This window comes from Sinocyclocheilus grahami, unplaced genomic scaffold (genome assembly GCF_001515645.1).
Source record: "Sinocyclocheilus grahami isolate Dianchi unplaced genomic scaffold, SAMN03320097.WGS_v1.1 scaffold159.1, whole genome shotgun sequence".
In the NCBI taxonomy this organism is placed as follows: Eukaryota; Metazoa; Chordata; class Actinopteri; order Cypriniformes; family Cyprinidae; genus Sinocyclocheilus; species Sinocyclocheilus grahami.
Window position 1 is genome coordinate 325034 of NW_015505338.1, and position 12067 is coordinate 337100.

The 12067-nt window shown below is 39.3% G+C and overlaps 1 protein-coding gene across 1 annotated transcript; it reads left to right on the forward strand.

Moving 5' to 3' along the window:
- The first annotated feature begins 3393 nt into the window (after positions 1-3393).
- On the forward strand, positions 3394-11375 carry LOC107592837 (lysine-rich arabinogalactan protein 19-like). The gene is made up of 2 exons (XM_016282405.1): positions 3394-3992; positions 11291-11375. Exons 1-2 carry the CDS (start codon positions 3394-3396, stop codon positions 11373-11375), a joined length of 684 nt encoding a protein of 227 aa, XP_016137891.1.
- The last annotated feature ends 692 nt before the right edge of the window (positions 11376-12067 follow it).

Consider the following 12067-nt stretch of genomic DNA (forward strand, 5'->3'; position numbering starts at 1 on the left):
TACATTTCTGCAAAACCTAAAATATATTGCTCTGCGTACATTTCTCTGCACTTTTCAGCTGAAATGAACACTAGAGGCAGTAATCCGCCAACAACTTTTGTTCCTTTACTCCAAAATTATGATTACAGGGGCAGATTAACGATGAATAAAGACTTATTTTGGTACGTTTCCTTGCATAATACTATGTTATGACATCAAAACAATTTTACCATAGTACATCATTTGCAAACAAACACATTTTGATGTTTGAAACACATACCAGCTCCATATGTATGGCTTTTTTAATGTAGTAAACTTGCTCAGTAGCGCACCTGATCAGCATTGCATTTGCGATATGGAGCGTTCAGGTACAAATCCAATGAAACATGAGCCATGACAACCCACAAAAGAGATCAAAGGCTTGTAGAAGCAAGATAAAATGACATGGGTGCTTCAGCAAATGTGGGAATTAAGAAAGAGTAATATATTCCCAATGGGCCCAAGTTATATATTTAATTTGCATACATTTAGACAAGCCAGTAACAGCGTTGTAAATTGCAGTGCTCCAACTGGTTCTTCCCCATTTCTTTTTGTGTGCAACAAACACTTGTTGGGTATAAAAAAACAGAAAGTTGGGTCTGGAAGCAAAACGACTGAGCTGTGTAATAGTAGCTGATTGATCATGCTCTCACTCTGTGAGTTTTGAACTTTCATCTTACATAAGACCCGCATTTGAGACCTTCTCAGTCGTTGTGTTCTTAACCCTAAAGAAGAATTTAGTGGACTAGGATAAAAGCAGTTTTAGCCAGTTGAGTTAAATCCCCAGTGACAATAGCAGTGCCAATCTCAGCCCTCGGCTCCAGAGATAAGTCCCGTCTTACACAAAAGGACTCCGTTCCCATCTCAGTATTAGTCACCTTGTCTTTCCTCGGACACACACTTGATTGACCATCCCTCTTCGAGGGCTTTATTTCAAAAGAGGTTGCTGGGTTTGTGCTGCAGCTCTGAAGCGTGTAATAAGAGATGGAGAAATTCAATGGTTCGATACTTTCTCTGCTGGTCTCATTCCTGTGTGTGTGTGTGTGTGTGTGTGTGTGTGTGTGTGTGTGTGTGTGTGTGTGTGTGTGTGTTTTCAGTCTGGGTTGGAAGGCTAAAACCCAGATGTAATTATTAAATAACACATAAATTCCTTGATTTTTTTAGTCTACTTCTTAGGTCAGAGAAACACTTTATGTAAGCATGCACTTTATGCAAGTATTGCTGCTTGGCACTGCAATGTTTAATTTTTTTTTTCATTAAATAAATTACCCAAAATGTTTGGTAAGATTGGAAATTTATTTTCTTGCCCCTTGAAATAAATTTTGCAGAGTCAGATGTGGAAAACATGGATGGAAATGCAAAATGAAATAATGAGAAATTATAACAAAAATATATAGTGTAAATATTATTGTACAATGGAATGAACTTCTTGGATCTTCTGCATTCAAAATCAGAGTGCATCAAAAACATGCCATTATGACTCTGGTAGTTTTATTGGTTGATTTATTGGTGTCCTTGCTTTAATGTCTGCACCAAAAAGAGATGGGTTTCCTCAAACACTTGCTACTTTCAGAGCCATTAAAGGTGGGGTAAGCGGTTTTTCAAAAACGCTTTAAAAAACTGATTCTGGCCGACTAGCAAAACAAACTTGTAACCAATCAGCAGTAAGGGGCGTGTCTACTCATGATGTGGAGGAGAGAGCGTTCAGTGCACATGACGGACATTAGCGAGCCGAGCGACAGACAGTTAGAGATGGCGGATAAAAAACAAAAGAGGAACACGTCTGCGGAACAAAAGAAGGCTTAAGGCAATAAGGCAAGAATTAGGACCCGTGTAAATATCAGATCAGCTATCCAGTGCTGGAGAGAACTGAAGGAGCGGAAGGCCTGCGATCGGACGCCAAGGTTGCTTTGTTTCTTCTCGATAGGTGAGTAACACAGTGTCTGCGTCGCAACAGCTAAAGTCTGTCTAGTACACTGGATGCGACAAAGCGACCGTTGAAAATCATTTGAAATTTGTGTCAATACGTCATGAATAGAATGCAGCAGCAGTTTTCTGTCAGGGATTTGTCGTGTCATGATGCGCTGCATCCAGTGTGGACCATAGATATGTATATATATGGTGTAGACAGCATCACTGATTATAATGAGTTCTATAGTATTTTGTCGCGCCGCGCTACTCGCGTCCAGTGTAGACATGGTGTAACATTGGTTTTACTTTGTTTCACAGAACTAATCATTGCCTGGGATGCGTACGTAAAAAAAACTGGAATATTATATGTAAAAAATTAATTAAATAAATATTCACTTAAATAAATATTTACACTCAGAAATCAAGAAAGTTAAACTCAGCGTTTGTGGTATAATGTTGATTACCAAAAAAAATAAATTCAAATTCTCTCTCTATATATTTTTTTAAATCTAGGTTATAGTAAAGCACTTGTAATAGAAGTATTATATTCAAGTACAAAATAAATAAATAAATACAAATAAATGAATAAAAACCCCAATAATCCATGTCAGTGTTACCAATTTTATTTGGATTTTTTTGTTGGGGTTGTGTTCCTGTTTTGTTGTTTTTTCTCCCCATGTGCTTTCTGTGACCCATGTTTCTCCCTCTCGTTTTGATAAGTCATTTGGTTCAGGTGTGTCCCGTTAATTACCCTCAGTTGTCTATGTATTTAAGCCCCAGTCTGTTCAGTCTTTGGTTGTCCGGTCACCGTTATGTTATGCTGTGTTTTCCCTCACCATTCTGCCCATGTTCTAAGTTTGTTCATTAAACGAAGTGAGTTTGAACTGCACCTCCTGTCTTCGCCTTCCTTCCTGCATCACCAAAGTATGATCTGGGCTGAGGAATTAATCTGGAACATCCAGCAGGATGGACGGCCTTTGGAGCGATATGTGGAGGAGTTCCTGAGTGTTGTACATCTGGTGAGCTGGGGCGATCAAATGGTTAATGCCTGCTTCTGAATGGTACTCGATGATGATAATTTGTTTTGATTTCTGTCTCCAGACGATTGTTATAGACCCGTAGCTGACTTTATTAATTATGTCCTCGATTTAAATGGCTCCGAGTTCCTTGTTGATGTGGAGGATAGTCATCCTGTTCCCATTCGGAAGCAAGTTGGCGCTTCAGCTCACCATCTACCAGCACCCTCCACATACCGTTCCAAAGAGCCCGCTCCCTCCATTCCACCCACGCTTCCCCGAACCCGTAGGTGGGCATCCAATCCCACCGGCCACCCCACTGTTAAGCCCACCAGCCGATTCTCTCCCAACCCCTATGATGACAGCAACTATCTCCTTCACCTCAGCCCAAAAAAGGAGAATGAGGAGGAAAAGACTGTTGGCTCTAGCCCCTGACCAGAGTCGTGAGATGGCTCTAGCCCCTGACCAGAGTCGTGAGATGGCTCTAGTCCCTGACCCGAGTCGAGAGGGCTCTCCAGAATGCTCACCAGAATTAACTCCAATATGCTCTCCAGAGCTCAACAGAGAGCCCACTCACGTCACAGAGCTCAACAGAGAGCCCACTCACGTCACAGAGCTCAACAAGGCATCCAACCCTCCTTCGTCTCCTTCACCTCCGCTGGTCCCATCCAACCCTCCTTTGTCTCCTTCACCTCCGCTGGTCCCATCCAACCCTCCTTTGTCTCCTTCGCCTCCGCTGGTCCCGTCCAGCTCTCCTTCGCCTCCTGAGGCTCCTTCATCTCTGCTGGTCCCGTCCAGCCCTCCTTCGTCTCCTTCGTCTTCTTTGTCTCCACTGGTCCCATCCAGCCCTCCTTTGTCTCCAGATTCTCCTTCATCTCCGCTGGTCCCGTCCAGCCCTCCTTCTTCTCCTTTGTCTCCGCTGGTCCCGTCCAGCCATCCTTTGTCTCCTGTTCCCACATCAAGCCCTGGGAGGGCTCCTGTTCCCACGTCCAGCCTAGAGAGGGCTGTTGTTCCCACGTCTGGCTCAGGGAGGTCCTCAGATCTTGAGTATAGCCCAGAGAGGGCTCCTGTTCCCACGTCTGGCCCAGGGAGGGCCTCAGATCCCGAGCCAAGCCCGGGGAATGCTCCTGTTCCCATGTCCAACCCAGAGAGGGCTGTTGTTCCCACGTCTGGCCCAGGGAGGTCCTCAGATCCGGAGTCTAGTGCTGAGGCCAAGGCCATAAAGGCCGTCCTGCCATGGCCCCCTGAACTACCTGTTCTGCCATGGTTTCCTGAACTGCCTGCTCCGCCATGGCCTCCTTGAATGCCTGCTCCGCCATGGCCTCCTGGACTCCCTGTTCCGCCATGGGTCCCGTCCTTTACAAGCCTGTCCCTAGAGGCCTCCAGAGCACCACCCCCCCCGGAAGTTAAGTGGTGCGAGGACACGCCTTCCGGGAATGGGAGGTAATGTCAGACTTGTGTTCCTGTCTTGTTGTGTGTTTCTCCCTCTCGTTTTGATTAGTCATTTGGTTCAGGTGTGTCCCATTAATTACCCTCGTTTGTCTATTTATTTAAGCCCCAGTTTGTTCATTCTTTGGTTGTCTGGTCACAGTTATTTTATGCTGTGTCTTCCCTCACCATTCTGCCCGTGTTTTAAGTTTATTCATTAAACGAAGTGAGTTTGAACTGCAACTCCTGTCTTCGCCTTCCTTTCTGCATCACAGGACAGGGGTGATATTGACTCCCTATTGGTTTACTTGCAACAGGTAAAACAGAAAACCTCTATTGTAGCTTGTCAAACAATAAAATATGAATTACATGAGAACTTATGAAAGGGGGGGGGGGGTTATTTTAAGAACTGATCACTGAAAGTTTCTTTGTAGAACCAAAAAATGTTCTTCAGTGGCATCATTTTGAAAACCCTCTTTTGGAACCTTTACTTTTAAAAGCGTAGAAGATTAATTTTTGGTTCCCCAAAAACCTCTCAGTGAACAGCTCTTAAAATATAATTTTTTCTAAGTGTTAAGAACATTTTAATAATCTAAGGAACCCATTTCCACTATAAAGAACCTTTTGTGCAGTGGAAAGATTCCAGAGATGTTAAAGGTCCTTCATGAAACTTTAGATGCCAATAAAGAGTGTATTAAGACCCATTGTAGAAATTACCCTCCTAACTTATACTTGTAGAATGGTTTTATCTGATATTGCACCTGATAAATTTACCTATTATTCTCAATGACACGCCATCAATGATTTTCCAGTGTCTGGATGCAGTGCATTCCCTAAAACCATAGGAAAGACTTTGTTTTAAATTGAAATCCAGAATGCAGAACATGGCCTCCATAGATCAATACACTTTAATAGGAACAACAGATTCAGACAAGGATCCTTCTTCATTATTAATGCAACTGTACATCCAACGTTTATAAAGATGAAACGTACATCTCTAATACTAAATGTTCTCTCTGTGGCGAAGATTTGTTATGCCTGACTGTAAACATGTCAGTACCATGGGGTTAATGGACTCCGAACTGCCACTTCAGCCAAAGCGTATTTGTTTGTTCACAGATTGACTGTCCCCTCGAATTTACGACCGGCACACAACCATAAATCTTCGCAAATACGCAGAGGTATTTTCAAATAGTTTAGTCATATTTTCGTCTGTCTGCTCGGCCTCCATAACCTCTTGATCCATCATGAAAAAAATTAGAAATCTCACTCTTTTTTCCCCTCATTTTTCATGATGATCAATGACTCCATCATAAAAGGCTGTTAAGAGATTCTGTGGGTCTCCATCATGCCTCACAGGCTTCTGATGCATCTCCGGCTTGTTTTGATGGTCTCTATAAAACTCACATTAGTTAAAACCCAGTGGTGGAGAAACCACTAAACTAAAAAAAAGTTAGCACATGGTATATGTGGCTAAAACTGGACTTATATTCAGCCATCATCCAATTTAACCAAAAAAGCTCTGCAGCAAGTTTATTAGCAACCAAAAACATGGTGTAAATGTGTCCAAATTGGACAATTTAAACAACCAAGTCTTGTGAAAAGACGTGCACTTGTAGTTTACTTAAAATCTTAAAGGAATAGTTCGCCCAAATATGGAAATTAGCTAAAACGTTACTCACTCTCAGACAATTCAGAATGTAGATGAGTTTGTTTCTTCATCAAATTTAGAGAAATGTAGCATTACATCACTTGCTCACCGATGAATCCACTGCAGTGAATGGGTTCCGTCAGAATGAGACTCCAAACAGCTGATAAAAAACATCACAATAATCCACAAGTATTCCAAACCACTCCAGTCCATCAGTTAACATCTTGTGAAGTGAAAAGTTGCATGTTTGTACAAAACAAATCCATTATTTTAACTTTAAATATTTGCTTCTAGCTAAAATATGAATGGTCTATCCATAATATTGGTTTCTCCAGTGAAAAAGTAATATTGTCTGGATCAGGAGAGAAATCTGCACAGATCAAACACTGATTACAAGATAAAACAGTTCTAACCAATCATGTTGTTGAATTTTAATGTGAGATGACAACAGAGGATGGACTTTTTCTCAGGAAGAAGCGTTATTATGGATTATGGACTTTTAGCTGGAAATTAAGTTAAATGAATGAAAGTTAAAAATGCTTTAATGATGGATTTGTTTGTTCAAACATGCAGCTTTTTGCTTCACAATATGTTAATTGATGGACTGGAGTGGTGTGGATTACATATGGATTATTGTGATGTTCTGACGGTACCCATTCACTGCAGAGGATCCATGGGTGAGCAAGTGATGCTACATTTCTCCAAATCTGTTCCCATGAAGAAACAAACTCATCTTTAATTCAATGGGCTCTTCCAGTTCACAAGGTTTCACAAAAACTCTGTTTAGTGTTCAAGTCCAATATGTAATTCATAACTGGCCATGGGAAACCAACTTTTCTGGGGGTTTTTTCAACAATGGCAGATCATACGGTGTTATTGACATCGTAGATCAAAGCGGCGTTGATAGTGCGTTATTCAAACGTTGCTGACATTTGACAAACTTGGATTGCAATATGGTTCAATAATGCTGCTAATGAGAAGTCTGATCATGCTGCGTTTGATGGATGAAGCTCTCCGAAACTCTGATTGATTTTTATGTGAGCCTGGCATGATCGGAGCAGATATTCACAGATAACTGTCTCAATGTCTCCAAATATCAAATCACTCACGGGTTCAGTCGCGAATGGCAATTCCCACATGAGCGGGAGAAGTGGCATAACGGGATTTGCTGATCTATTAAAGAATCAAATAACATTGGAGCGCATCTTTTACACTCGCGCTGCATGTTGCTTATCGAAAGCTGATTCAATCAAGCGTGATTGCAGCTCTTGGGTTTCACACGCACCGCAGGAGGAACGGCTATGGGAAGTGCTTGCTGTGCCGCAGAAACAATGGCACGATACCCTCTCTGTCCTCGTGGCGGTGATGTGCAAACACGGGGAGGATTTAACAGGACAGTTACAGTCACCATATTCTCAGCCTCAAGCCCATAACACACTGCACGATTTTAGCAATCCTATAAGATCACTGCATTTCACACTAATAAACTTGGCTACGACGTGTGTAGACTGTACGACTGACTCGTACGATACGACGCACGTTAGTAGAATAAAAAGTCACCAGCATGCACTAGTGGTAAACAAAAAGAGCAGGATAAATCATACTTTGGCAGTTGTATTTTTTATGTGTGCTGAAAAAGGAAGGGATAAGAGCTTGAGCTAAGTAGTTTTATGTTTTAGCGCCATGTCGCATTTTTATCGGTTGGTCAGTAAACGTGGATCGTAGCAGCAAACACACTGAGCGATGATCATGTTGTATCGTATAGGCTATCGTTGGTCACAAGACCATGACAATGGCCATATTTGAACCTCTCTCACTGTACGACATGGACCACCGATTAGGAGCCACGATCACAGAAATCGCCACGATTGTTTCACAATGCCAATATTTCGTCTGGGACAGCCGACAATCGAACAGTGTGTTTAGGGCTTAAGATGTGATGCACACAGGCCGTTGGCTGAACATCTGATGCATATCGCACACAAATTTAGAAACACTTCAGGAGTTTCGAAGGCGTCATTGAATTGGTTGAAATATAAAGGATTTCCGGGAGATATTTGTGTCGCGTTCTTTCTGCCAAACTCCCTCATGGAAGAAGAACGCCATCGTGTTTACAACAGTGATGATGAGCGCTTATCAGCATCAACTAAATGCTGGATTTTCAAAAGTATGTGAAATATGTAAAGTTCACGGCATAGATTATTTAAAATATGTCCAAGAGTTTTACCATGTTTTAGAAGGAAAATTTAATATAAACCAGTCGAATGATATATGAATAAAACCTTTTAGGGAAAAACAAAAAAGATAGAATTCAGAATATAGGAATAAAACTATTACGTTTGGTGCATGTAGGTGCTGCTGAAGTGGGAATTTCTGCAGTCAAGTCAATAGCCTAAAGATATGTATTTTAATTGCAAATCTACAGACGCAAATAGATAAAGTTTAATAAAATTACACTTAAATGTGTATTTTGTGTTTTCTTTCCACTAGTCTGATGTTATTGAAACAAAAACAGCCTAAAATCTCAAAATTGACCAGTGCATGAAAAAGCAATGGTTTTTCGTCTAGTGTCTCACCTTAAATTAATCAATGTACTGTATGTGATATATGGCCAAGAAAACAAACCAGACTGATTTGTAACAGAGATGTATATACTACAATTTATATTCGGAGTTAACTTTGTTCCCTGCAGGAGTATCCAAGTCCAACATTATAATGAATGGCGAAAGCAACTCTGTAATATAAATATAAATTTATCAATAGAGGACTACAAATATACAAATACAGATTTAGCAGTCTGAAAATGAAGAATGCAAGGTGGGGATAACATTGACAGAGTGCTTATGCAGCTCCATGGGTCTCTCTAAGAATCAGTGTGAGGCAATCAAGCAAGAAATGTAAATAGGCCTATTGACCTGAAGGTGTGTGCCAAGCAAATATATCGAGACTAGAGGAGAGAACTACCAACTATCAACTGTTTTTTATCTTAAATGAAGTAAAGTTGTATAAATTGCTGTTTTTTTTAAATGTACAACAACATTATATACAAAAAGTTTAAAGGAATAGTTAAAAAAAAAAAAAAAAGAAAATTAGCTAAAAATGTACTCACTCTCAGGCCATCCAAGGGCCATATTTTGTGTTCAGCAGAAGAAACAAACTCATACACGTTTGGATCAATGGATTTTTTTGGGTGAACTATCCCTTTAACTTTGTTTTAATTTACAGTTGGGTCTAGAGGTGGACCTAAAAATCATATGTTTTGTATGATTCTTGGTGTACGATCTCATACTAAATCACCACCTCATAAAATAGGTAAATTTTCTACTGAGTTCAGGCTGAGCAGTTTACTAGATGTTGGAACGCAGTATGTCATTTATCTCCTGACCCCAAATCAATGCTAATATGATGCATTTTGTAGACAGAGAGGGGGGATACACTTTTCTGCGGTTCCCTCAGATGTTGTGCACCAATCATCGGACAGCTCTAATTGGCCTCCTGATCGGCAGCACCTTTGATTTTCAGGTACGAAAGAGACGTTCACTGCAAATGACATCTTGAATCCACCGTGTGTCCGTTTGTGTGGGAGAACCGCACCTTTGTACCTGATGCCCACTGTGAAATATCTAGAGGGTAGTCATTTTCGAAAGCATCAGCACATGAAAGAGTAGAAGAAAAAGGAAATGTGGTTGTAAACTGTGAAGTAGACCGACGTTATCATTATCATTTTTGTAATTAGACTGAGGGCGGTCGAGCACACGGCGTTATACAGCCATTTCATTGTGTCCTCAAAGCAGTGACTATCAAAAAAGGAAGAAAATGAGAAAGATGTTCAGAAAGTATTACGCCAAGAGGAGATACCTTTGTATCTTGCTGAGCTAAAGACTTTCCACAGATGTTGATTAAAAGTCGCTTGTGTAGCCCTGCTGGACTGCGCTATTAAAATGCAAAAAGTTTCTACAAAAAATGGCTTTATTCATGTAGGTTTTATGTGGTTTTAATACACTTTTTTATCAAAGAAATTTTAAAATTAAATGGCTTCCAATTAAATGATTAAAAAGGTTTAAATTGATTTTTTTCAAGGTAAAAAGTATTATATTTTACAACTGTCATGAATTATTATTTTTTTATTTGTAGAATACCATTCACAAGTTTTGAGGCCTGTGCATTTTTGAAGAAATAAAGGATTTTATTCAGCAAGGACACTTTAAATTCAAAAGTGACAGCAAAGACATGTTATGTTACAAAATATTTCTATTTCAAATAAATTATGTCCTTTTAATGTTGCGTATGGAGCCCCAGACGTGACTTATGGGAAAATATTTGTGTCCACAAATTAACAGTTCGTTTCCACGACTAATTTGTCACCTCGTTTTAAGTAAATAGTGAACATGATTTACTCATTTGTTACCTTGTTTTAAGTACATTGTCTGCATGATTTACTAATCTGGGTTGCATTTCCCAAAAAACATCATAAGCTTAAGTAGATCGCAGAAACATTGCCACCAATTGCCACTCCATAGTTGTGTTTTCATTGCTTGGTGAAATTTTGTCAGCGAGAACATTAAAGAACATTTTGCTATTTTTTAACTTGTACTTAAAGTATTTGTTTTTCTTCGTTGTGTGTTAAGTTGGTTTTGTGTATGTTAAAGATAACATTAAGTGGAATTTTTCGTTTTATTATGTGCAAACATTATGGGAATGTTAGTGTTGAATTCCTCAAAACCATCTAATATTTGTAAGTAGTAACTTTTAAAAAATGCTGCAGAAAACGTTCCATAAACGATGTATAAATTATGTTTTTGTGCTGACGTTTTGATTGTTACTAAAGATCAGATAACTTTGAATGAGTGTTCTATTAATGTTACTAGAAGAACACTTGTTCATAACTTTGAGAAAACCTTGAAGGAATGTTAGACAAAGTTAGAGAATGTCCCCTATTAGCTGGAAGAAAACAGATTTTTTTTGAGTGACTTCACAAATCGCTTTATCAGTTTTTAAGTTTTGTCGACGTTTTGCTAATACGACTGCAAAATTAATGTTAACCTAAAAACGATAACATCTAAATTAACTTATTCACTGTTGATATTTCATTTTTGGGTGGACATTCCCTTTAAGTACACTCTCTAGTTGTATAAAAGTTAGTGGAACATATATTATAGGAAGACATTCATACATTTTTTATGTGTTTTCAGCTGCTTCCAATGTGCAGTGGTTAATCCATGATGATCTGACACATTGAGCTTTGGTGCACATGTGGGATTTTCAGGTTCGAGTCCAGTCTGCAACATGTGCCAATCCTGTTTGTCTTCCATCTCCTGGCTTTCAGGTATTCTGCTATTTCTGTCCAGTAATGCAAAAAAACAGTTTTGGGAATTTCAACAAGCAACACAATTTTTGTTTTTGTCTACACACTCACATCAAAACATTGCTTAAAAAGACATATCTATAAAAATACAATAAAATGCATATTTTGTATATATTTTACTTGGTCTAACACTATGACATTTTTGCCAATAAAATTTTACAAATTTTTTGCTAATATGACTACACCTTTAGACAGTCGCTACACTGATAAGTTATGCCAAAACAAACAAACAAACAAACAACAAAAAAAAAACATGAAAATGTCCAATTGGTTAGAAACAACGAACCAACAATAAACTCTATGAGAAGATATAGTTACAAATTTTGTTCCACACCAACCTTGAAAAAGCACAAGTGGCTATTTCATGAGAATTTGTATAATGGACTTTTTTTTAGAAAAAAGTAAGGTCTACCCTCTAAACCTAACCATCAAGGTATAATCAGATTTTATGAAAACACGAATGACATCTTATGAGTTCATATGAATTAGCCACCAATTTGGCAAATGTAAAACAGTTACGAATTTCCATGCAATTAAGTTGTCCAAACCCACATTTGCACAGTTGCAGTGCTGTCAGACACTAAACTCCACTGTGGGTGTTACAGTCATCCGTTGTATAATGTCAGACTGATTCTAATCAAACAAAACTCACAACGACGTGGATACTACCACAGAGAT

Excerpts from the sequence above, each read along its gene's own strand:
- LOC107592837 (XM_016282405.1), top strand. The coding sequence starts at position 3,394 with ATGGCTCTAGCCCCTGACCAGAGTCGTGAGATGGCTCTAGTCCCTGAC. Across the intron at positions 3,993-11,290 it reads GGGAGGTCCTCAGATCTTGA|GTTCGAGTCCAGTCTGCAAC; the intron begins GTATAGCCCAGA and ends TGGGATTTTCAG.